The sequence below is a fragment of the Cygnus olor genome, chromosome 4, assembly GCF_009769625.2.
Source record: "Cygnus olor isolate bCygOlo1 chromosome 4, bCygOlo1.pri.v2, whole genome shotgun sequence".
In the NCBI taxonomy this organism is placed as follows: Eukaryota; Metazoa; Chordata; class Aves; order Anseriformes; family Anatidae; genus Cygnus; species Cygnus olor.
The window spans coordinates 71,992,694-72,019,655 of record NC_049172.1 but is presented as its reverse complement, the minus strand read 5'-3'; the positions used below and the strand labels follow the sequence as shown (position 1 = coordinate 72,019,655).

At 46.9% G+C, this 26,962-nt stretch overlaps 1 protein-coding gene across 2 annotated transcripts; it reads right to left on the bottom strand.

Moving 5' to 3' along the window:
* Positions 1-940: 940 nt before the first annotated feature.
* LOC121070030 (octopamine receptor-like) lies at positions 941-11,329 on the bottom strand. 2 transcript variants are annotated; one of them, XM_040556638.1, is made up of 6 exons: positions 11,265-11,329; positions 10,417-10,582; positions 6,738-6,868; positions 6,355-6,643; positions 2,982-3,158; positions 941-2,340 (listed from the first exon to the last, which is right to left on the bottom strand). In XM_040556638.1, the coding sequence occupies exons 3-6, from the start codon at positions 6,754-6,756 to the stop codon at positions 1,662-1,664; spliced, it is 1,164 nt and encodes a 387-aa protein (XP_040412572.1). In that variant the 5' UTR covers positions 6,757-6,868; positions 10,417-10,582; positions 11,265-11,329; the 3' UTR covers positions 941-1,661. The 2 variants fall into 2 exon arrangements, with proteins under 2 accessions (XP_040412572.1, XP_040412571.1); XM_040556637.1 differs by lacking the exon at positions 11,265-11,329 and having other exon boundaries at positions 10,417-10,798.
* Between the last annotated feature and the right edge of the window lie 15,633 nt (positions 11,330-26,962).

Genomic DNA, 26,962 nt, shown 5'->3' with positions numbered 1-26,962 from the left:
GATAATCTAATTCCAGCCCCCCTGCCATGGGCAGGGACACCTCCCAGCAGCCCAGGTTCCCCAGAGCCCCATCCAGCCTGGCCTTGAGCACCTCAAGGGATGGGGTATTATCCATAGCTCCTCGGGGTAGCCTGTTCAGTGCCCCACCACCCTCATGGTAAAGAATTTCTTCCTTATATCTAACCTACATCTCCCCTCTTTCAGTTTAAAACCATTCCCCCTTGTCCTATCACCACACCCCCTGACAGAGAGTCCCTCCCCAGCTTTCCTGCAGCCCCCTTTAGGTCCTGGAAGGCCCCTGTGAGGTCTCCCTGGGGCCTTCTCTTCTCCAGGCTGAACCACCCCACCTCCCCCAGCCTGGCTCCATAGGAGAGGTGCTCCAGCTCACTGATCATCTTCTTGGCCTCCGCTGGACTTGTTCTAGATCCATATTCTTCTTGTGCTGGACCCCCAGAGCTGAACGCAGGCTCCAGGTGAGGTCTCATGAGATCAGAGCAGAGGGGGACAATCCCCTCTCTCCCCCTGCTGCCACGCTGCTTTTGGTGCACCCAGGACACGGCTGGCTTTCTCAGCTGCAAGTGCCCATTGCCAGCTCACATTGAGCTTCTCATCCCCCACTCTCATCATGCCCTGTATAAGTTTGGAACAGGCTCGACCAAGATTTGCGCCCTGCTGTTCTATACCCTCTGCTCAAAGTCCATACAGAGTGGGTTGAATTTTGGTGGTAAAGGCTATTTAGCATCATTTTTATGGGTGTGTGGTGCAGCAATACCGTACAGCTCCCCTCCTGGCATCACTGCACAAAGCACACAGGCAAGTAAGTCCTCTGCTGCGTGCCTCGTGTCGGTCACCTGTAACTGCCACTGAGCTCTGGGGCCATTGGGTGCTCTAGCTGTCACAGAGAAATGTTTCAGCAAGTCTCCTCGCTCACCTCCTGGCATCTGACACGAGGGATGTTCCCTTCCAGAATTAATAAGGAGACTTGCAGCTAATTCACAGTAAAGCCCCTGAAGCACTGGTCTCAGATCTTACAAACACTAGCCACAGAGGCGATGCACAGCGAGTGTTTCTTTCTGCCTGCTGCTGAACCAATCCCAGCCTGTCGACCACCAAGGCCAAATGGGAAAGCCCTAAACCTGTATTTCAGAAGTGAGTGAACAAGCTGAAACCTGTGCAGACAGCCCTGGCTGCGGAGAGTGAGCAGCTTGACCAGATCCTTCCTGCTACCTCCCGTTCACAGAACAACAGTGTACTTAGTACACCTGGTCACATTGATAAGGTAAACTGCAAGATGAGAGCTACAGGGGCTCGATCAGGAAGAAATACCGTCACAACTTGAGCTGTAGATCACCAGGATGTGCATACAGTAAGACAAAGTCACATTATTCTACTGATTTCTTTTCCCCAGCATGACGATTGGATTCGTATTAGGAAATACTCATTAAAAAAATAATTACCCAGGAAAGAATGAGCTCTGTTAGCTATAACAAATTCCTCTTTGTTCATAAAACGGTGGAAAAGAAAGAAATGCATCGTTGTCATATGCCCCCAGCTGTAATATTTCAGCCCCTCCATCCCCCATTTTCCAGCCATGCACTTTTCCACGAGGACGTGCTCTTGCACTTTCTACACCACCACCTTTAGCAACCAACTCTGAGCCCCTACTGCTTGGGCTTGCCCTTCAGGACCCCATTGGGCACCGGCACGGTGATGCTATATTCCAGGTCGGGAGCAGTCCTGGAAAAGGTGGCTATGGAAACCATGTCCTCCCCGATGTCCACCTGAGACCTGGGCCTGCAAATGAGCAGCTTCTTCAGGGCCCGCTGGAAGTCCCTGTTGAGGAAGGCGTAGAGCATCGGGTTGATGGTGGAGTTGCAGTACCCTAACCAAGTGATGACCTTGAAGGTGTCCACCAGGACAGTGCTAGCGGAGTGGGTGCCCCGGGCAGCCAGCCAGACGTTCAGGACAAAGTACGGCAGCCAGCAGAGCACGAAGACAGAAATGATGATGCTAATGGTCCGCGTGGCCTTGTTCTCCAGCTGCAGGTGGTTCTGCCGCTTGCTGTTGGGGTGGTAGTGGAGCTCCAGGGTCTGAGACATGATACGGGTGGCCTTGAGCCGCGACGCGCGGTAGATGAAGAAGTACATGCTGCACATGACCATGAAGGGGACGAAAAATGCAAGAGCGGAAGCCACAATGGCGAAAATCCAGTTGGTGACGAAGATGCACTCTGTGCCTGCATCAAAATCCACCCCGGGGATCTCGTTCCAGCCTTGCATGACAGGAAGGAAGGAGATGAGGGAGGAGTACACCCAGACCGCGCAGGTCATCACAATGCATCTGCCGAAGGAGAGAGATGGGGAGGGGAGAGAGGGTCTGAGTTATTTTGAGTTGAGAACATCCAGTACAACCCAATCCCCATGGTAACCCGTGTGGGATATCACCGCTCGGTATTCCCAAAGGGCTTTGAGAAGGCGCTGAGCTGGGAAAAAACTGGGGTACAACACGTCCATACATCAACAACTCTAATGACAGGGTGCTTGGATCCGTGGCTTACAGAATTGGGGTCGGCATAAGGGATGCTCAGAGCTGGCAGAAAAAAGAAAGAAAAAAAAAAAAAACACAGGAAGAAAGGTTTTATAGAGGATTTTTGTTGATATTTAAAACAACAGCAGGTAGATTTTTCCAAATGGTTTCAGCGTTAATATCCAGCCATTTTTTTTTTACCTGCCGAGGATCCTGCCTGCAGCGTCCTCTCTGCCCACCCTCAGACAACCTTCCGCACCCTGCAGTCCTCATTTCAATGTTTCACATGAAGCCTTGGCAGGAGCAAAGTTCTGCAAAACTTTTAAATGGTGCAAAGTTCCTTCTGTTCTGATTTGGGGCAGAAAAAGCCAATGGCTCCTTTGGTCCCTTTTCATTATAGGCCACGGCCAAGTGAAAATTTGGAGGGACCCGGAATGAGAAGCAGCTACACTCACCTGCCACGGGACATCCTTCTTGAGTAGTGGTAGGGGGTCACCACGGAGCAGTATCTGTCCAGGCTGATAAAGCACAGAGTGACGATGGACGCGGTGCAGAACATGACGTCGAAGGAGATCCAGACTTTGCAGAACAGTTTCCCGAACAACCACATCCCCGTCACCTCGTAAATGATGCTGCGAGAGAAAACGGGTAGAGACCAAAGCTAGAGAGGCTGATTTAATGTATTTCAAGATTCCACTGAAGAAACATCGTATTTTAACATGGAGATGAGCATGCAGCATAATGAAGCTTGGACACCAGAGATTCACCCTCAAAGTGCAATCCAAGGCATTAACCCACAGGTGGGGCATGGCTGAAGAAGACCAAACCCAAGCTTCTTGCCTGCAGGTGCCTTGATCGAGGTGCTTTGCTCCAAAAGCTCCCAAAATACACATCTGTGCAGCCTTGTTTATCCCAGCTTTTTCCCATGCCATATGAAGCACAATGTTTTATGAGTCCTCCCCAGTTTGTAAGGTGTGGAAGATGCTGCCTCTGCCAAGAAGCTCACTTTTCATCTGGTCTCATGCTTCAAAACTGAAGGATTTCAACTCTTTGGTTAAAAAAAAGGAAAAAAAAATATATATATATATATATATTTAAAAAATATAAATAATATAATATAAATTTATAAAATAATATAATATATATATATATATTTTTTTTTTTTGGAGGAAGCCTGAGTAGCTTGTACATAGCTCACAAATGCCTCAGCGAGGGAGGCACAACAGCAAAAAGCAGACGTTGTGTCAAAATTATTCCCAACAAAGTCAGGGGGGGCTGTAAGAAGTGAGCAGCGAAGGAAGGAACATATGGCAGCTGTAGGAAGGCTGATGCATGTTCCTACAGCACTCCATCAGCTGCAATTTGCTTCCCCTTTCTTTCACCAGCTTTCTGTAACTCCTGGGGTGCTGCTGAAACAGCCATTGTGTGTGAATTTGGTGTGGAAGGCTGAGTACCCACCTAATGCTGCAAAGCTTTAATTATCCTGTAGCTTCACAGCTTTATGGCCGAGCACGGGGAAAGCAGAGCTGCTGCGGGGCCCTTAGGTGGGCTCGGCTGTCTGGCAGGGGCAGAAAGAGCCAACTTGCTATCAGGAGCTAGAAGCCAACACCTGCTCTGCATTTAATTAGCAACCATTCATTAAAACCACTTGTAAAGGTAGTTTTAGAGTACAACGAGCACGGTAAGTGCATTGCTGGAAGTGTTGTTGAAGGGCTTCAGCTGCGGGCAGCATTTGATGTGGGCTGCTGCTCGAAAGTCCCCAGCAGAATCTGTCCCTACGACCCAGTGGCCTCCGCTTGGGCAGAGTGGAGGGTCCCATTGTACAGCATGGAAAGGTTTTGTGGCTCTTTTCTAGATGGAGAAATGAGAAGACAGAAGCAAACTACAGGTCTCGGGTGGCTTGGTGGCATTCCTCGGAAGTCCTCCTTACCCCCAGAGATGCAGCGAAGCCTGGGGTGTGAGCACCTTGGCCGGCCCGAGGCTGACCATGCATTGCTGTCATGAACGTCCCTGCACACAGACCCCGTACCTAACGGCCACCACCACGCTTCTCCTAGGACCCCCCTGACCTAGCAGTGTTCTCGGAGCACAAGGCAGGGGACACCCACTCCACTTTCTCTGGTGCATTCCCTCTGAAGGCCCAGGAATGCAGCAGGTTAAAAAGGACTGATAAAAGCCCAAAGAAACGCACCCCACGAGCAGAAATGAAGTCACCTCGGTGTTTCATTTTCGCTTGTAAAGCTCGAAACACTCAGCCTGGAAACAGATGGGCTGGTTGGAGGATCCAGACAACGAGCTGAGCACAGCTGAGCTGCTCCTTCCAGCGAGCCAAACCACGAACAAAGCAGAAGTCTTGCTCCTACGACGTTAATGCATCAGATGGCAACCACATTTTTCCTTTCTTTCTATCACAAAACCTCTTTTTGCTGAGCCAAACTGCCTCCTAGGGTCATTTCTTTTCCTCCTCTTTGCCATGTGCTACCTACCACGCACACCGAGGAGCAAACTGTGCTTCAGAAGAGCAGCACAGGCACGAAGCTGAGAAGCTGGGTAAGATGTGACCCACCAGCCCTGCCTGAGAGCCTTCCAAACCTTGCATCAGGAAACCTGCAACATTTGAGGGGCGCAGACCAGAAGCAGAGCTGCTGGCTGTCCTGCTCCAGCAGCAGTCGCGTTCCTCTACCATCCTCTTGCGGCACTTCCACCGCCCCAGCTTCCTCTGACCCCAAGGAGAAACCCCACCACCAGCAGTACAAACCTCCCCGTGAAGACCCTAATTCCCACCGACTTCTCTAGGGCAGGAGCAGGTTCCAACCAAGCTGCACGAAAAGCCCCCGGCACAGATACTTGCAGTGGGGAGGACAGGTGAGCACAGATGGATGACTCGGGAAACGGAATTTTAAAATTTACTCAGTTCAGAATTGAAGCTGGCAGTAGTACTGTTTACAGGGCACCATTAAGTGCTTTATTCCCACCTGACAGTAGAAACCACTAACTCAGTTTGTAATTTTGTTTTGGGAAAATACCTTTCAGTGCCAAACTCGAAAGCGTAGGCAGCCCCATGAGAGCTACGGCTCGAAATGGGAAAATAGCCTTCAGCTCCTTTGTGGTGCTCCAAGAGCACTAAACGCAGCTCAGCCACCCACCTTGCACAAACTTACGGCCGCTTTGCAGCACAAGACAGACAGACCCAGCACGTCTGGGGATTTGTTTCCACAGAATCATCTAGACCACAGTTGTAGCCAGGTGGTGAAGGTCCTGATAATATACACCTCGTGCAGGGAGAATCATCCTCTGAGTGCCTGAAGAGGCACTTAAATACAGAGAGAACGTAAACTACCCTAGAAATAAAATCCTAAAATAAAAATAATATATAATTAAAATCCTTACTTTTATGCAGGGAGAGGGGAGACGGCCTTCGTCCCCATGCCAACATGACAGTAACTAATCTGCAATGGTAATAGGGGCAAAACAATTCCCCCACATGCGGTAAATCACGTTGATACCCTACTGCAGGCTGCAATGTTTCTGTTCATGCAGGCAAATGATTTATTTTGCGAGGCTGCCAGCCTTCCCCACAAATTCCACTGGTGTGTCGCCTTCTGAGCCAGAAGGAACAATCACAATCCTGTGTTTCGCCACGTGTATGAAGAATAACATCTTTGCATGTGCTGGACGAAGACAAGCTCCGTCGTCCTGGAGCCACCTGGAAAGCCGGCAGCCTGTTACAAAGGGAACCTCGCCAACAGGTTTCTGTTGGGAAACTGAGGCACAAAAGCCTGTGTCATCACTGATCCCAAGTTCAAAGCTCAGGGGAGCACTTCTTACCTGAACGGCATGACCAGGCACGCTACGAGGAAGTCTGCCATGGCCAAGGACATGATGAACATGTAGGTGACGGTCCGCAGCCTCTTTTCCACCACCGGGCAGATAAAGACTACTGTATTTCCCAGGAGCGTGACCAAGTCGATGAGGGTGAGTATTAACCCGATGACCACCTCCTGGAGGCCGACCCCCGCCCGGTTGCCACCTCCTTTCACAAGGGATGATGCAGCAGAGGAGAAATTAGAGAGCCAGGACTCGTTTTTGTCCATCAGCATCCTCCCACTGTTAAAATCTGGATGACAGAGAAGGGGAAAAATTAAAACTTCAACACGCGATGAAAGGGAGTACAGAAAGCATACTTATGCTCCGTTGAAAACTCCACACACCCTGCTGCGTCTGTGCCATCACTGCCCCATGGTTATCAGGCCATCGTGGTTATCAGTCCAGAAGTGTCTGATACGTGGCAGGATAAACGTGCGGCGCTGGCTGAAGTTCTTCACGGCACCTAAAAGCTCCCCTGTGGATGACAAGTGTGTTATCAGGGGAAGCAGATACAAGGGGAAAAGAATCAAAGAAAAGCTCAGAGAGCGGAGAGAAGACAAGCAAGGAATTGAAATCCAAACTGAAAGCAGCACTGCTAAATCCCGCTTAGCAGCATGCCATCCCCCCAAAATATATTCTCATTAACATCTTTGCTGTTCACGGACCGGGTGAGACTGCTTGCCCAGCCTGGTTGCTGTCATAACCCACAGTTCAGTGGCCTGGCCACAGCAGGTCTCGGTGGGAGAGGATGCTCCCCGCTCTTCCGTGGGTCAGGACAAATGTCCACGGAGTTCAGCGTGCCTCTGATGGGCTCTTTAATGTCTGTCACATTCCCCAGCACCCTCGTCATCTCTCGGTCAGGATGAAGAGCCTTCAACAACTTGCTCACACAGAAGCAATTTGAGGCTCCCGGACACCTCTGCAGCTCTTCTAAGTCTGTGAGGGACCAAAACTGCAAACAATTTCCAAGAAGTAAAAGCTCCGTGGATTTATGTAACGGTGTAACGATGTTCTCTGTTTTGTCCCTGACTCCTTTTCACTACAATTCCTAATGTTGTTTGCTGCTTTTGATTGGCACTTAGCACTGAGCTGACCTTTCCACGATCCAAAGATCTCCTTCCTGAATGGTAACGGTCAGCTCAGAGCCCACTGCTGCGGATACAAAGGTAGGATGAAATCAGGAAATTAGGTTCCCCCCCTTTTCATCATCCTCGAAGTCTGTCACTTCACAGCTGAATTTCTTCTTCCATTTTAACACTCAGTCACTGAGCCTCATAAAAGCTTTTCTGCAGGTCTTTAGGTCAGGCCCTGTCCTCCATACCCTGATTAAACTTGGTTTCGCCTGCGAGTATCACCACATCACTAGTCAGCAATTTATCCAGTTTGTTAGGGATTTACTGTACTCCACATCCTTGTCAAGAGCATTGCTGATCTGTCTGCCACACATAAGGGAAGGAAAGCTCCCACTCTCCCGAGCTGGGACTTACTGCCCGGGACCTGAAGCTCTCCTGCCCCACCAGCGCTGAGAACAAGCAGCTTTGCTGGGCATCGAGCCCCAGGCAGGTGCTGCTAAAAGGCTGCGGGGTGTCTTAAGTAAAGCAGTCACAAGGAAAACGCGCCTTGGGCAACATTTCACATCCTGATAGCATCACATACAAATAAAAAATACAAAATCCTACCTCCAGCTCTCCCATTATTAACAGGAGAGGAGAGCCTAGGACATTCACCCTGACAGTCCCTTTGAGGAGGTCATCCAAATGGATGGGCTGCTGAGAACAGTTTGATTTCGATGCAGCCCCATTTTTTGGCAGAAAAACTGTTCAGCCTGCTCTCCTCCTGACACCTCCACGCAGCCAGCACGGTGACGGCTGGCTGACAAATCCACAGGGCCAGCCGCAGCCTGGTGACGAGGCACGGCCACCCAGCCAGCCAGGTTATGGAACCTGCTGCCTCAAAGTCCATTACAGGGTCACCATCTGCCCTCCAGCTGCCACCATCTCCCACACCTCCTGGGAGGTGCTGGTGGCCCCACACCTCCAGGGATGCCGGGGGTCTGGAAGCAGTCCTCTGGCGTCCACCTGAAGTTGGTTCCTAACCAGATTAAGCACACAGCCACCCCATAGCCAGCCCTACATTCTCCTAGCAGATCAAGCAGCGTTAAGATGGGCTCTTAAGACATTAAGAGGACAAATCAGCTTTACTTCATTTCAGAACGTTCTCCTTTTTTTCCTCTGGCTTTGAATAACTCTTGATGAGAATGCTGGGTTTGTTGTCTGAGGTTTTCAGATGTAACGCTGAAACAAAAGAGCTTAGAAGTTACATCTTCCTTCTCCTGCGGGCTGTGCTCATGGTTCAGGACGTGCAAGTGTTCCTACGAACAATTAAAGCAGATCGTCACCTACACACAGCTGCTCTGGTACTGATCTGCGAGCACACGCTGCTCTCAATCTTCAAGCAGAAGAGGAACACAGCTCTTAGAGTTCATTTTTGCAAGCTCTCTGTGATACCCAAGTACCACCTTGGCCATCAATATAGCCCAGGTTAGGTCTTTCCAAGTGGGAAACCAACAGCGAGCTGCTTAATGCAGGATATATCTAGGAGCACAACACGATGCTCACAAGTGACAAACGTGTCCACGCTCACAAAACATCAAAGAAACACTCTCATATTATTTTTGGTTGTGACGCAAGGACAGACCGAGCAGCTGGAAATCACACTTATTTGACCACCTACGCCACTTCTCCAACAACAAATATTCAGCAAAAAAAAAGAAGGGATGATGGATGCTTGAAACTTCAGGTTTGGATTCAAGGTGCAGACAACAGGGTCCTGCTGCTGAGGGCTCCATTTCAAGCATCCCCATATAAAGCTCCTGGAAGTGCATCTGCAGCGCATCTGCTCTTTATGTTACAGCCAAGCATCCTTTTGTTTATTTGTTTGTTTGTTTGTTTTTTAATTTGCCTCTGGCTGGGCAGCCAGCAACTTATTTCTATCTTACTAAGAAGTGCTACTTACTCCTGAACCATCAGGAGCCTTGTTAATACAGGAAAGCAGGGGATGATACAATCTTAAAATCTCTATGGAAATCTTCGGGACAAAACAGGATGTGCCATCCTCCCAAGGGATGTACTTTCACAAAGTAAGTATTGGAATAATAGGTACTTAAATTCTTGTATGAGCTGCAGCAGCTCATGTGGCTATGCTGCTGACTTAGCACAGTGTCTTTAACATCGCTCTTTCAAGCTTTCCTGGAAGGAGCCCCCTGAAATCAGTGGGATAAATGTCCCATCACACAATGCTATGAGACCAGCCCAGGCAGAATGGGGACCTCAGGTTCCTCGGGGTTTGTGTTGCTCCTATTTGGATGTAACAGTTATGCTTCCCTTCAAAAATTCATTGGATGGATTCTGTTCTCAGTCCGCCCGAGAGAAGTCTAGAAGCAACTCCATCATTTCAGCAGCTTTCCTTGAATATACAGAAAGTCTGACCTAATTTATTCATCAAACAAATCCCAGGTAAAAGGTTAATTTCATCACTAACATGTATATTTTGATGGAAAGGGAGGAAAAACACCCTGCAATCTCAAAGCTGACTGCACTCCAAAATCTTACAGGAATTGTGAAAACTGGAAATACATTTGCTGCCACTCTGCACCTCTGCTAAACTGAGTAAGAGTCAGCATAGGGCAACATGCAGTTGCCCCAGGACCTCTGTGGGAGCTGAGACCACAGCAGGACAGCAGTGTGTTGAACAGTGAGTTACTGCGCAAGGCTGGCGATAAAGGAGGAGGAAAGTCCCTGTGGGTGCTCCCACCTGTAAAACATGCATTCGAAGAGGCCATGCAAATGTGCCTCTGCCTTGACTTTCCTTCTCTCTCTCCCTGTTCCATCTGAAGAACAGCATTTCTCAGGCACAGACGGTTTATTTCCATCCCCAAATCAGCACAGGGGAACGCCAACTACCTCTGCAACACCTAACCAGACCTGCGCCTGGAAGCCCACCAGAAGCAAGCGTGATCCTTACCTTCAGACCTGGCCATTACGGGCAGCCGGCTGGCTCGAAGCATCCCAGCAGCATCTCGGAGCAGCAGCAGGGTGCAGCTTTCAGGATGCCCCGGTCCCTTCCCACCAGGCACTCCCAGCCAGGCTGCGTGCGAGCATCGTCCCCGCTCCACGGCCGCGTGTCGAACCTGCATCATTAAATAGCACAGCCCTTTCCCATTCGACATCTCCCCTACAGAAGCAGCATGCACTTTTTCTGCAGTAAAAGCGAGTCTGTAGCACTTCTCCGAGGAGCAGGCACAGGCAGGAGCACGATCGTACACTACAACTCAAGGCAAAGTTAAACCCACGATGCGAACGCAGGGAGCTGATGAGCCGGGGTGCAAAACCCCAAACCCTGGGGTGCAAGCAGCAGCCTCCGGGGATGCAAATCCACAACCCGTGGGGGTGCAAAACCCCAACCCGGGGGGCTGCAAACCTCCAAGCCCCAGCACACAAATCCCCAGTCCCTGGGATGTAAAACCCCAAGCCCCCTTGTTGCGAATCCCATGCAACAGGGGGTGAATCCCCAAGCCCTGGGGTGCGAACCTGTGCCATGGGGGCAAACCACCAGCCCCTGGGGTGCAAAACCCCAACCCCGGGACGAAAAACCCCAATTCCAGGATGCAAAACCCCAACCCTGGGGTGCAAAACCCCAACCCCGGGACGCAAAACCCCAACCCCCGAGGTGCAAAACCCCAACCCCCATGAAAAGCCCCCAGCACCGAGCGCTCCGGGCGGCGCCCCGGGGCACGGCCAGCCCTCCATGGACGGTGCCGGGGGTGGTCAAATCCCCATGCCCCAGCCCGGGGGACCGTCGGCGGCTCTTACCGGCAGCAGCTGGAGCCTCAGCCCGGCTCCGGAGCCCGGGGCCGGGGCAGCCGCCCCGCCTCTCCCCGCCTCCCTCAGCCACCGCCCCGCGGGCCGGGCTCAGGGGCCGGGGCTCCCCCTCCGGGCCCCGCGGCCTGCAGGGCCGCACCGCTTCGCTGTGGCACCTGCTGTGTGACAATACGGCGGGTTTGGGGTTTTTTTTTTGCTTTCGATGTGTAAAAAAAGTGTATTTTGTGGGGCCGCATTGGGTAAAAATAGCGGGTTTTTGCCTGCGCTGCGTGGAAAGAGCGGGGTTTTGGCCCCTGTTGTGTAAAAAAGAAGAGGGGGTTTTGACCCTAGCTGTGATAAAACAGCAGTTTTGGCCCCTGTTTTGGAAAAACAGCAGGGTTTTGGGTTGGTTTTTTGTTTGGTTGGTTGGTTGGTTTGTCTTTTTTTGCATCCTACTGTGTAAAAAAGTGGGTTTGGGTCCCTTATATGTAAAAATAGTAGGGTTTTGCCCCTGCTGTGGAGTCTTTTTTTTTGTCACCGTTGTGTAAAAATAACAGGTTTTACGGGGAGAATTAGGAGCGTTGTGAGGTGAGCCCACTCGCTTCCCTCGCCTCACGTGAGGTGCCTGGAAGCTGACAGCAGCCTGTGGAGGTGCCATGTCCTCGGGGGAGATGCTCCGCAATGTGCTCCTCTGCAGGCTGGTCTCCTCCTCCCAGCTCAGGTCTGGGCATGGAGCAGTGGCTGGCACCTCTCAGTTCCCAATTTCAGCTCCATGCTCCGGTAGAAAACGAACTTGGCAAGGAAAGGTTAAAAAATGAGGTTCTTGGAGAGCCTGGGTGTCAGGAACACAAGGCTGGTGTGTGTGCGCCTCATCCATGGCTCCTGTCCTGGGCCAAGCCCCAAGTCTCACAGCCAGGCACACCAGCTCACCTTCATGCTTGTTGACCATCACCAAAAGCTGACTCACCTCTCCCACCAATTTAATTATTAAGACCATGGCTTCACCTATCACAGAGAACATCCTTGGAGAATTTTCTCAAAGAGTCTGGAGAGGAAACGTCTTGAGCAGGGTTGGTGAAAACTGAAGAAACCCAGATGCACTGTCCTCTCCCTAGCATAGCTCAGCTCTTGGGCTGGACACTGACCTTTCACGTTTCAAGCTTGTGCTTGACGTTAGTAATCAAACTGGGATGGATGAGCAAGTTTGGAACATTTTCCATCGTATTTATTCCTTCAGAAATAGGCGATTACCCTTTAAAAGTAATAAAGTCTACTTTAAATGATGCTTTTCCAGTGCAGCAATGAAATAAAACAGGAAAAGAAAGAAATGCAAAACAAATTGTATCACACCCAAAACCCATCTAATCTCTGTATTTTCCTTTAATAAGATTGGACAAAATACTTTGTATAAAAGTGGGGAAATAAGACATACATGGATCAGAATATTTCATGATTGATTTCTGGATTAATTTCGTTGCTTTAATCAACAAAAATTTATGTGAATTTCTAAAAAATAAATCTGTTTTGACATCTATGGAAAATAATACCATTGTGTTTAAAGTTATCCTTCAATTTTCCTTTTATTTAAAAATGGCTTTTAGTAAGCTTGAAATCCAAGCAAAATATTTTGTTTCAGGTCAATATAACAATTTTCAAACCTGGAGGAAAGTTGTAGGGTATGGTTTGCCAGCAAGCTCTTGAAGCTACATTCTGTCTTCCTGCCTCCTGCCATCAGTGCCACTGAGCCAAGCTGGGGAAGACAGGCAAAGGGGAAGGAGTTGTAATAAAAATAATTTAAGGATTGAGGGTTTTATTTAAAAAAGCATATACCAAACTCTGTTATTTAGCTGGTGCTGACAACCAAACATCAACACATAGAATGATATTATATGTATCATAGCATCATAGAATAGTTTGGGTTGGAAGGGACCTTAAGGATCATCTAATTCCAACCCTCCTGCCATGGGTATATGTAATAAATAAATAAGAAAAAAATTGGTTTTTAAAAGTAACAGCTACTTTATCTTTTTGACAGCCTCTTCCTAAAGCATGCTTTTTCTTCTTCTCAATGTCACTTGAATTTATAGTGCGAAAGCAGTTCCAAAAACCTGAAAGAACCTGCCTCTGTCAATAAATTACAGTTTATTGATCATTATCATGGGTTATATTTAAGTGTACTTGGTTGGATGGGAGCAGTAAATGCCTGTGACTTGGGCTCACAGCAGCTCCTGTTACTGTCTGTGGTACCCAGAGGTCTGCAACCCATCTGGGTTCTGGCTCACTTCAGCCAGCTATCATCATTTTCCTCTCACAGTGGCTTTATCTTCGTGTAATCTAGGAAGACTGTCAGACTCGAATAATAGAGTTTTGAAGGAGTAGAGAGTAGTAATAAAGGCTTGCAGTTCTTCAAGCATAATAGCACTGATCCCAAAAACTGACAAAAAAGATAGATAACGGTGAGAAGGTGAAGAAAGCGGTTTGGACAACGTGCTGCAGATGCTGTGTCAACAACTTGGAGTAATGTCATTTGTGATCGATACCACCTGCTGGCATGTCACAAGCCATCAAAAAGCATGGCACAATTTAGCATATATTGTAATTTCTAGAATATTGTAAAGCAGGAAAATGCTCATACGGGTTGTTGGGGTTTTGTTTTTACTTTATATGCCAAGCTATCTGGAAAGGGAGGAGTCAGGAAAAATAGAATTTAATTGACTTTCTCATCTTGGCAACAAGAAGAGAAATAGGAAGTGTACACCCCACAGTCTTTTGCATATCAAAAGCAGCCTGACCTCAGAAAATCTTAACAGTGGTAGAGCTGTGTTCATACAGACACCAAGGTACAGCTAAAGGTAGAACGCAACAAATCTCCTTAAATTGCCAAATAAGAGGTACTGGGTGTGGAAGACACAGGAATAATTTGAGGCTTTATTTGCCCTTAATACCAACCTGGAAAGTGGAGTCCCTGCAAAAAGCAAGCTGTTCTGAAGAAGGATCTCTGATGAATATGTTAAGTTGCCAAGCAGCGGGATGCAAGGAAATGCTTTCCTGGCTGGGTTTTAGACATCAAGGTTTTGGTGGTGAGGATATTGCTATGGCATATGATAAGCCTATCACACAAGGAGATCTGCCAAAAGTATAGAAAGTAACAAATAATAATATTAAAAAAAAAAAAAAAAGCTAAATCACATCAGACTGGATAAATAGGCCCGGAGGAATGTCAGATTTTTTTTGTGTGTTTTCTCTTCCTTTGTCTTTTTAGGGCGAGCCTGGCATGATGGTGCAGCCCCTTGATCAGCATCGTTCTTGGGGCAGCTACAGAAGGAAGAAGTGAGCATTTGCTTTCCTGTCTATCTTGATATAGCCAGGTGTGAAGCTGTGCAAACAGTCATCTCCATTACAGACTAACTCTTTAATAACTTGGCTGATTGACAGCACTTCTGAGCAGAAGCCACCGAAGACTCTTGCTAAGCACTGTTTTCCTACCAGCGCTCCAGGCCAGAGGCAGCTGCCTCTGGGGTGTGCTCTCTGTCAGCTCGTATTGGTGTGCTGGGCTTGATTTCTGTGGAAGTGGTGCTACCCATCGGCTCCAGCACGAGTTCCTTTGGCACACGATGCCTGCTGTGCTCCCTGGCTGTGCTTTTTAAGATCTTATGTGTTGTTGTGGCTGAGACATTTCTTGCTCTCGAAGAATTCTCTCTGACACCGAAGGACGACTCCTGTTGCCATTCATCCACGCTGCAGGCGTTCAGCTCAGCTGCTCTGTTCTGCTTCTCTGCTCCCAGAAGTCGACCCACTCTTCTCCAAAGGCTGTGTAGGGGATACACACTCCTAATTTTTGCAGTCTCAGTTGTATCTAATTTATATTCTTGAAGTAAATAGTGTGGAATGGCATGTAGCCCATGTGGTTCTACTGAAAAATCAAGATCCTCCTGGTTTTCGAGGAAATTGGAAATTCCCTAAACATTCCCAGTGAAATCCATGGGAATTACTGGAACCTAGGACAGATTACATTTATTATCTCAGCACCCATTATTTCAAGTCAGAAGAAGAAAATATAGTTAAGGAATTATAGACAGAAAAAAAAAAAAATAACAGCAAGTGTTTATAAGCATCAGGATATTTTTATGGAAGTGCCCAACATTTTTCCACCTATAGGGCAATTTTGGGTCATTGGGTGAACCCCACTTGGAGAGGAGAAAGGCCACTTTTCATTTCAAAACATCCAAACCCAAATTTGAAAATATAGTAGGTGTCTCCCATCCAAGTGCTGTTCCACCCCAGTCTTTGGTGGTGTTGGGGATGCAAACTACTCTTTGACAAAGAGCAGGAGTGGACAGCTGCAAAGATGAGGGTGATTTGGTGGGGGAAGTCCTGAAGTACAGTCTGTATGACTCATGTTCAAAGGACAGGATATCCTTGGTAGCTTGTTGTTCATGAAAATGAGTTTTAATATCCTTATTCTGGTATTCTACCTGTGGGTTTCTCATTGGTACGAACAAGCAAAGTGTGTTTTCCAGGTGGACCTGTACTTGTTCTCCCCACACCTCTGCTCACAACCTCTCAACTGCAGGGCTGTAGGTATAAATTAATTAATATATGGGGCTATATATCCAAATCCTGCTCTATTATGGATTCTCCCTTGAGCTACGGAAGATTTTGAAGCTTGTAAGCTGCAGAAGCTTATTTGGAAACAGAAAAGGCATAGCACTGCCTGTGACTTGTAACAGTGACGGTTCGTGAACTCTCTTCTATTAGTGTTTGAGTTGTTTGTTGTAGCTTCATTTCAGCTCAGCCACACACATCACTCTGCATGGGAGTGAGCAGCACCAGCTGAGTCTTCTTCTGACACCTTGAGGCAACCCTGGATGTTGTATCCTGTAGAGATCTAATAATTTCCTGTAGAGATCTAATGCTGTCAGATTATGGTCCTTGCACATTGACTGTCCTTGCACATAGTTATTCCTGAGATATCCTGTGATTCAAGTAGAGGTATTTAAGGCTGATAGGAAAATATCCCTGATTTTACATGAAAGCAATCGCGATTTGTACAGTAGGACCAGCTGTTACCTCTCAGGAGGCTTTCCGGGAACTTTGGTTAGCCTGCAATGAAGCGTGCGTGCATCTGCCGTGTACTCTCACAAAACTGTTCACTCCATCTCTGAAGTGGCTTGTTTATCTCTGTGTAGCTGCTGCCTTGTATTCATGCGGGAGACTTCTCCAGAAATTTGATGGTACTTCTGAGCAAAACGTTTCTGCCTGTAAAAGGGCACGTCCTAGTTATCAGATGGTCAGCTTTTCAACGTGGGCACACTCCTTTCCCTTGGTTACACCACTGCGCTTTCACCTGCGGGTCACCATGTTTTGGAAACAAAAGCCCATTGTCAAGAAGGAGGCTTGGTGTTTTTACCCATACGTTAATGAGCAATAAACCAGGACCCAGTGAGTAAGACCGACGTTCCCCAAAGTGCCCTCTGATCCTAAGCACCCGGACTGGGATACCTAGGCTGGGTTTGCAGCAGAGCTGTGTAACTTAGACCCGTGCAGTACCTATTTAAATAGCTGCAGGATGTTTACCTGCTTCCAACAATTCTGTTTCATGGCTCTATTATTCATTTCTAGCAACAACAGTGAAATTATTTTATAAATCTTTGGGAAAAAAGTCATCTAAAGACACTTATCAAGAAAACCACTTCTTGGGCTGAAATAAGTTGCCAAAGAAGATTTTCTTTTCCCTTTTTGTTATTTTTCTGACAAGCTGGACAAGGGCTGTTTTCTCTTGTGCTGAAAAATCTAATTATATACATACATAAAAAAATAGAAGGCACTAACCATTTGTCTCGGATGACTCACCACTGTCTTTCCAAATGTCATCAGTGCTGGCAAGCAAACTACAACCACGAAACACATTAGCGTCTCACAAGGCTGCTTGGCTTGATTACAGGCTGACAAGGATTAGGCTGAGTAATTGAGAGGAGATGGGAGGAAGATTTCACTGGACATCAGGGATTGTTGTGTGCTATAAACATTGCAGAAGAGAAGCCACTAAAAGACGGGCCAATGCATTCAATGGCAACACCCATAGCAGGGTGTTATGGTTTCTGCAACCCAGAAGACATGAGGAAACAAAGCATTGTCCAAGTGGAAGAGGAGACACCCACATTGGCAACAGCTAAGAACAACAATGTCTTGAACACAACTATTCCATGGGCATGGTTTTCTTCTCCTATACCATTGCACATCCTATAGCTGCAGCAGCCGCCGAGACCAAACCCCAGGCCTGCTCCTGCCAAGCCTCTGCTATCATAATTTGAACTTCTTGCCCTGGATGGACCTCGGGAAGCAAGTTGAATGGGACCACAAGCTCCATTTGTATCACAAATACAAGCTGAGCACTCCTCTGGGGCTGCCCTGCCCTAACCAGGCTGTGCAGTTCTAACACAGGATGTCAAATTTAGCTTTGCAGCCAAAATAAAGGACAGTGAAACCATACGTTAGGTCTCCTGCTTTCAAATAAAAAGTGGAGCCCTCTCTGGATTGTATCTTCACAGGCACCTCCTGTGCAGGAGTGAGGCCGATGCCTGGAAGCCCTGCTCTGGACCAAGTGGTGGGGAGGAGGGCTTCAAATGTGCTTACAGCAAGACCCTGATGTCCTCACCAGGCCTCAGCTTCTCACACAGCTGCAGATGGTGCAGCAAAGGCAAATTTTAAGTCCTCACAGCCCCCACTGGAAGAGCAGCGTCTTGCAAGAAGCACAGCACAGCTTCTTCTCTGTCCTGGGACCACACATGTCAGGGCAGCCCAGTGCCAAAGCAAAGCACGTTGGGCTGAGCAGAAGATGGAGCCAAAAGATTCTCAGATCCAACGAATATGAATATATAATATCCAATAAATTGGATATTAGGAGAAATTTCTTTACTGAAGGGGTTGTGAGGCATTGAAATAGGCTGCCCAGGGAAGCGGTTGAGTCTCCATCCCTGGAGGTCTTCAAGAAATGGGTAGATGTAGAATTTAGTAGCATGGTTTAGTGGTGGACTTCAGTACTAGGTTAAAGGCTGGACTAGATGATTGTAGGGGTCTTTTCCAACCTGAATGATGCTATCATTCTATGAATTTCCTACAGACAAGCTTCACTCCCAAAAAATCAAAGGTACCTCTGAAAACCTGGAAGACTTTGAAGTGTCTCCAGAGTGGGGTGGGGTGGGCAGAGTATTTCTGAAACACAATTTTTCCTAAATGCTTTTCCTAAACCGACATGGCACACATTTCCTGACAACTCTGGGGCCAGGACCCGTCTACTCCAAGAATAACCATCACCACTTCCATTTTACAGTCCTATTTGCCAATGCACCCTCTTGCTGTGTAATTTCCCATCGGCGGAGCCCAGCCTCATTCACATGCACAGCATTTCCAGCGCAGCTCGAGCCAAGACTGGCTGCTGAGCTGTGAAATGTGCCTTTTCACTCTGCCAGCTCCTTCCGATGTGCCTGGAGCAAGGGTTTTATCTCTTGGTGACGTCAGGACAGTAGTGCCTGATCTTCAGTAAGGACTCACGGTAGAAAATTACTGATCAAGAAAAGGTACTCGGGTGGACAGGGAAATTGGGGGAGGTAAAAGATGTAGGCTTTTGTGGCATTAGACCATAAAATCTCAGAGCTGCCTGTGCTACGTTGATATATCACGCTCTTCTCTGCAAACAACTGCATTACGTTTTTGTCATTCAGCAAATATAAATGTGGTTTATTTTTAGCTTTAATCGAATATCTCCCTTCAAATCTTATCACTGCCCACCCAGATCAAGCGAATTAGACATAAATACAAGCGTAGCGGGCTACATCATGCTGAAGAACACAGCAACAGCAAATCGATATTTCTTTTTTCCAAGGCATTTCATCCCAAATCCGGGAGAGACCAGGGACTTGTTTACTGATGTGATTCATAGCTGAAGAATAAAAAGTTGTCTGGCAAGGCTGATATTTCACATCTGAATATGTATTTTCACCTGAGGATCTCAAAATATTTACAAATCATAAAGCCTGATCTACACACACTTCCTTTGAAGCAAATAACCTTATTTTATTAAGAACATGATTTTTTTTTTCCCCAGTACCTCTCCATAAAATCACAAGCACAGTTACAAAATATTTTAGAGCTTTATAACTTAATTCCCTTGCCAACATAGGAAAAAAAAATTACTAACTTTGGTAACTTTGTGATGCTAAATCCGTAGAGTATTCACATACAAAAACCAACATCACTTGTCTTAAGCTTAACTAATGCCATATCATGCCTCGCAGCTCCATGGGTGGAAGGCTGAGCAGAGCAGTCCCAGCATTGCTGTTTCACGGGAAAGTGTGGGATAATTGCCCAGCGTTGTGCTGAGAATACACACCTGATCTGAATATCTATGAAAGCGTTTGTTGAAACGGGGATGTGTTTAAACTAGCAGAATGAGAAACATGCTGCTTCACTTTGATGGGAAATCAAACTCTGGCCGTGGTATGTTGCTCCAGAGGCAGGCAAGCCTTGGGGAGATGGAAGGAGCATGTGTTGGAAATTAGATGTTATACTCCAAGGACTTTTTTTTTTTTTATTGTTCCATGTGTGAATCTTACTAGGTCATAAAACCTGGGTGGTGAGAGAAGGGATGGCATATAAATGCGAAGTCAGTGAAGGACGGTAAGAGATGAAGAGATTGTCATGGCTGCTGGGCCTCAGAAGGAGCAGGAGGGAGGAAAGCCTGGGTTTGTAGGTTGTTCCTTGGAAGAGGCTGAATGGAGGGCAAGGCATCTCATCCACGGAGATGAACTACCATGAGCAGGAATTCATGGCTTTTTAGGAACAGAACAAAAATCCATCTTGTCAAAACCTCATCCTTTCCAGAAGCAAATGCAAAGCAAGTGGGGAAGGGAATGAAAAACCATAGCCTGAATTTCTTTCTCTATTACTTTCTCATAACTTATGAACAAAGACCAGAAATGATTTGCTGTTGACTTCTGTGTCAGGCTGTGCCCAAAGGGTCCCAAAAGACCTCCTTTCACACCGTCTCCCTGCTTTCCGCTGCCTGATCTGGAATATTAAAACATAAACTTACCTTCTTTTTAGTTATTCTGTTTTCATGGCTGGCCCTGGCTCCAGCAATCTGATCTTAATGGAGTTTGGAAACCTTTAATTCTGCTGAACGCCTTGGTCATCTCAATGAGAGAATACACATTTTTCTTCCATTTTACATGCTTTTGGTATCTGAGCTTCTATCACAGACATATCAGAGAAGGAGTATACTGAGATATGATATATATATACTTATAAATATATATTTATGTATGTGCCAAAAAATCACACGTATTTAATAACAGTAGGGTGGCTACCTTATATTTTTCAGTCAAAAGACTGCTTTCAGGGGAAATCAGGCTTCACCATAACAGAGCCAAAGCTACAGTTTCTATGATAAATGGAGCAATATTCTTCCTCCTCTGCTTTCTTCCATGAATTTTACTCCCATCCTTGGGAGAGCAGGTCTGGAGTAAAAACCTGTATGATTTAGAGTCTGTGTTGGGTCTATGGTTGCACTGCACTCAACTCCTGTTGTCTGCACTCAACAGTAAGCTTCCCACCAGCTACAAACACAGGGGGAAAGGGCTGAAATTCTCATAAACGCCTAATTCTAAGTACTGAAAAAGAAGGCACCCAGCTCCAGGAGCAGTTCTCACAGTGCAGCACCTTTGGAAAGACTTCTCTGTAGTGACCAGAGCAGCTTCTGGAAGGAAGGAGAGTCCAGCTCCAAGACTTTTGCAGTCTTTCTGGGTTTTATTCAGTGATTATCTATTGGAAAATTCACCAGTACTAAAATACCAGTCTCTAAGGCTTTCCCCATTTAATAACTGAGTTCCCTAGGCACCTAGCTACCTAGCTACAAAGCTGCTTGCTTCGTTTCTTTCTAGGCCTGTGAAATTTGCCTTTTTGGCTGCCGCACAGTCCTGGTCAAGAGGAGCCCAAGGAGTCCCATGAGTCTGGCGAGTGAAGAGGGGCACCTTCCTGGGGCTGAGAGAGGTATTATTTCCACCACAAACCCACTTCTCCTTGTAAACATCTTTTACATTAGATTATTACCCAAAAGTAATAGCCCTCTTCTGTTTACAAAGGTGGGTGCAGAGTTCATGTCTCTCTACACCCTCAAGGCCTTTTATCCAGTTGGGCAGTGCAAGACAGGGGCAGTATTCCTTCTTAAAGACAAGCCAAGCTGGGCTGTACTTTGCACATTTTGTACTTGCACAATACAACTTTTTGTTATTGTACATTTGCGTCGTACATCTGCATCCTCTTGCAGGGGACCAGGTGGGCACCTCTGCCCTTGCCACAGCAAACCCATGGGCAGGATGCAGCCCAGCATTAGGCAATTCGGGGAAGACTTTCTTTGTATTTGAGGAGTTAAACATGACTTTTCTTACCTGTATCTTCACAACAGGCCTGATTTACTTTTCACTTATTACCACCTCACACCAAGAACCTATCTAAATGGAGAGCATGCAGCCAGCTGTCCTGATGGGGTTTTGGTCTCCTACTTGGTCCTCTCTCCAAATCAATAGAAAAACAATCTTTTTGTGGAGAAATAGAAGCTAGACAAAAACAGAAATGCGTGCTCTTCTCAGATTTCCTTCTGCATGGTCTGCTTAGCAGGGACATCTGTGCACACAGGCAGGGACACGTGCTAATGCAGAGATACAGATTCAGATCAGAGATCCGTAGTATCTCTGTCAGCAGCAAGATGAGAGTTCATCCAGAGTAGGAGTGTATTTTTCTAGATGTTCTGCTAAATATCTTTTTGAGATCAGCAGCTAACAGGAGCTAAACTACCTGGGAAAGTGTCTGAGGAGCAGGAGGTGAGGGCTGGGTGGCTGGGCAGGTGTGGGGGGACCTTCCCATCCTCCATCAACCAAGAGCAATTTTGGGCAATCTGACATGAACTGGTTGGACCTGGCTGTCTTGTGCAGAAACTTGTGGTCAATAATTAGTGCTCATCCCTTAAAACTCAGACCGTGGCTGAAGAAGAGCGCTTTGGTGCTGAAGTGGGAATCCCACGTTGCACCAAGAGCAAAAGGAGGGAAATAACCTCAGCTGAAGCCATCGCTGGGACGGCCAAGACCTCCACAAGTGTATCAGCAGAGGTAGGAGGCTGCCAGCCTCAGCTCTAAGAGATCGACGGGTCCATGAAACATCACAGGGAGGAGCTGAATGGTTCTCATTCAAGAGGTTGAATTGAACGCACTTGTGCCTGGTCCCTGCTGGCTTCTGTCTGTCCCCAGCGGGTCAGAGATTTAGCTGGAAGTCAGGTCCCCAGATACAGAATGCTGCAAGTCCCAGAGCTGCATTCTGGGGAACGGTTTCCTTCGAAGCGTCGTCAGATGTCAGCCTACCAGGTAATCTGAAATAATCTAGAAAAAATGAGACGGATATAAAAATGGCATTTCTGATCATTATTGTTTTTTTTTTTTTTCTTCTTTCTTTATAAAGTTCATGTTGCACAAGACATTAATGGGAAGCACTGTGTGCTGCTCCTCTTTAGTGCAAACACAAGATGTCCTCAAAGGCTGCACTAATTAGAGCGGTTCAAGCTCTTTGCAGTGAGATGACTGCTTGGGAAATGCTACTCCATTAAAAAGAAGAAAAGACATTACAGAAATATAGACAAGAAAAATCTCTTGGGGAACAGAAGCCAGAAGAGTTTCTGGCAACGGAAGAAAATTGTGACTTAGGGCAGGGTCCCCACCACTCAGACCAAGCTTTCCTGCCCACTGCCCTCTTGGCTGTTGGACAGGTCTCGGTTTTCCTTTGTGTTGTGGTAAAGCCTTTATTTCTTGGTGAAACTAAATCCTATTTTTCTGGCTAGCGCTTGTTATAATGGCCTCGAGGGAGCTTTAAATGTTCATTTGCTTTAGCAGGGTTCAGAATTATTTAGCTCAAGCCAATTAAGTTTTTAATTAAACATGCATTAGGAGGGGAACCTTGCATATGAAATTTCTTCATATCTTTTTTTAACAGGCGTAGCAATCAGTAAAGTTTGGCAGCCCCTGCACTGCAATAAGTTAAAGCCCGAGAACTCTTTTAATGTTCGCTTGTAAATTGCATGAGTCACAAAATTGAAGATCTCGGAGCAGAAACCCGCAACTCTATTTCTTTTTTTTTTCCCAGGATGTTGCTTGATGTATTGATCGTATTCCCCAGGTTCCTCTGATAGCAAGGCTGTCATTTAAAAAGTAAGCAGCATTTCGTTCATGGGCACTGTGCTTCTGTGGCTCTGCAAGCCAATATATGCAATTCGCCAGCTCGGCTGTTAAAGCAAGAGCATGTTGAGTAATTGATCTGCACCGGCATCCTCCTCCACTTGAATGTTAATAGATATATTTAAAAGATTGGGCTGGAAAACTAGAATGACCCCCACCAAAAATGCCTGAAGTACTCCAAAACAGAAAGACGTGTTAAAAGGGTGTGTTACGGAGGCTCCTCTGTGCATCTTCTTGAGAGGGTGTTTAGATATTTGGTGTCCATCATGGAGGTTGTTGATGAGGCTGATTGCAAAAAAAATGGCTTGTTGCCTCTAATTATTGCATGAAAATCCCATACCAATGGGACAGCGGGTTGCCAAAAGCCTTGCTGGCAGCAGGATGAGTATGAAACCCAACCTTTCGTGCTTTAACAGGGAAAGGGAAAAAAAGTATTTCTGAGCCTTCATAAAGTTGTTCACAGGAAGGCTGCTGATGCCAAAAACGGAACGTGCAGAACATTATAAGTTAGTTATAAAATGAAAAATCCCATTAGAATGCAAAAATCCTTTTAGTTTGGTTGAAAAATAGATAATCTATGATGAAAAATAACTAGCTCGAAAGCAAAGATGCAGGCATTTTATAAGGATAAGTTAATCTCAGGTGAAATTGCTTTTCTGTAAGACTGAATCCATGGGAAAATAATAAGGGGAAAATCCAGTGCTCGCATCTTTTTGAAGAAGAAAAATAGCAGTCTGTGGAGATGTGCTGAACTCCCTGGTAGAGAGCTACCCAGCAGTCCCCCTCCGTTGGCTCACAGTGCAACAGAAAATACTGAAAATACATTGTCACGACCATGCAGAAATTCATTGCGGAGGCAGAAGTGGGTCATCAGAGGCAGGGATTAGCAGCAGAGGCAACGCTCCCCTGAAACGTGCTCCCGAGGTACCTGGGAGAGCCTGTGGCTTTCCACCAGTGCAGACCAGAAAATCTATCGATTGGCTTTGAGTATAAGATTAAAGGAGCTGCAGTTGTCCGTGTGTAATTTGCAGGCTACCGGTGGTACTGTCACACTCGCTGTTCCTTCTGAAGCCACGTCCTTCTCCCATGTTTCACCCTCATCCCCATCAGTGATAAACGCAGTATGAAAAACTGGGACTGGGTCCAATCTGTATTTTTTCCCTTAAAACATTGACACATGAAAAATATCTGGCTTTAACCCGGTGTTCTGACTCTACCCTTCCCAATCTGTGCTTGAGGAAAAGATTTTTAAAGATTTAATATCCCATTATTCATCGTTTTTATCCCTTTAAGTGGGACTCATCAGTAGCTTTTTTGAGTTCACAAAAAAAAAAACACCAGGAAAAGGGAAACCCAAAGAATTTGTATTTCTGAACTGAGAAACAAATGCTTAGTGGTGATGGGGTTTTGTTTGCTTGTTTTGGCATACGGACAACTCCCTCAAGACCCTTGCCACCCAAGCCCTGGGAATGCATGGACTTCCAGTACTGACTGGGTACTGCTTTCAAAGCCATCATTTGGTCTTGTGTACCTAAATCCCTGCATGGCTTTTCTTTACCAAGCCTTCAATCTCTTTTCTTTCCAGGGCGTGTAGTGATAGGATGAAGGGTAATGGCTTTAAACCAGAAGAGGTCAGATTTAGATTACATAAAAGGAAGAAATTCTTCATGTTTTAGAAACTGGCACATGTTGCCCAGAGAAGCTGTGGATGCCCCATCGCTGGAGGTGCTCAAGGCCAGGTTGGCTGGGGCTTTGGGCAGCCTGGGCTGCTGGGAGGTGTCCCTGCCCATGGCAGGGGGCTGGATTCTGTGATTCCATGGCACAGCCATTGACCCCTAAGTCATGTGGACACTTTGGGAAACAACCCACATTAGAAAGCACATTTTCAACACAGTTTTAACTTTTTAGTGTCCTACATGACATCCTGTCCTCAGCCCTACAAGCCACGGCCAAGGCGCTCACTACAGCTCACTACAGCTTAGAAAAACCTGGAGGAAAACAAGCCATGGGTCTCAACAGGAACACATGAAGGACCTAAACTTACTTACCGTGCTACTGCTTGTCCTGAAGATGCTCCTGGGATTCCTGAAATAAGCTGAAGGCCCCAGTGAGAGCTGTGGTGATACTGTCTTAGCTGCGCTGAAGCTCCCAGCTAAGCGTTAGACCAAATCGATTCTTTTGTTGCCCACTGCTATGTGGTGTCCTCCTGAAACAAATTGAAACCCGGTGAGCTTGATGTTGTGTTCTCAACATGAAAGACTGAGGTTTCGCCTTGTCCTTGGCACAATAAATTGCCTGAAACAGGTGCTTTATAATTAATAACCCTACTTTATAATTGCAAAATGCCTGCTGAACCATAATAGGCTTCAGCAATGTGTGTGTCACAGAATGGGAGGGAAAATGCAGATTTCATGAGTTGCCAGTGGAGGTTTAAATTCGGCTGATTAATGTCTCAGCGCTTTTGTTACAAGAAAAGGGATTTCAGTTGTCGCTGCATGTGGTGCTGCGGGGCCAAGCCTGGCAATGCAATCAGTGCTAACCTGGGGATGAAGGGCACGCAGGGACCACTGCAATGCTGCTGGCATTTCAGGATATCACCACTAACTGGTTGGGATCTGGCTGTTAAATCACAGAATCACAGAATCGTCTAGGTTGGAAGAGACCTCCAAGATCATCTAGTCCAACCTCTGTCCTAACACTAACAAAACCTCCACTAAACCATATCACTAAGGACTACATCTAAACGTCTTTTAAAGACCTCCAGGGAAATACACTTCCTTCCCATGCCACATCAGCTATTTAGTCATCCATTTTCACATCTCCGCAATCTTTGCAGCCAGAAAAGATAAACTTGATGCAGGCAAGAAGAGATAAAAGTTGGACGTCGTCATGTAGCCCTTAATAAATGCCTGTAGGGTACCACAGGATGAGCAAAGTTTGAGCCACGGACGTGGTGCTGCACGGAGGAGGGTGTGCAGCCAGGCTTAAAGCTCTGTTTTGTGAATTGAGTTTGCAAAGCTGCTAATTACTGGAGCTCACCCGGGTGCTTAGCAAGCGGATGAAAGACTTCTGCTAATGAAAGGGTTGTGATAGAGAAGTGGCAGGTGGTGACGGGGAGCAGGCAGCACACTGTGCTGCACACAGGATGGATTAAGAGGAGCTGCAATGTGGGCATTTCAGGTCCTGGGCACCTGGGTGCAGGGTGCACACTGTTGTCCTGCAAATATAGTGTTGTGCCAGTCATTGGGTTGAGACACACACACAGAAATACTCATCCATACACATGTATACACACACTAAATGGAAAATGGTCAAGAAGAAGCCCTGGCCACAAGGCTGAGCATCCTGAGCTGGCTTTCATCCGCACTAATTAAGGCTGACCCTCGTTAGCAGGTTGTCTTGGGGAGCCACGGAGCAAGCTGCCGCTCG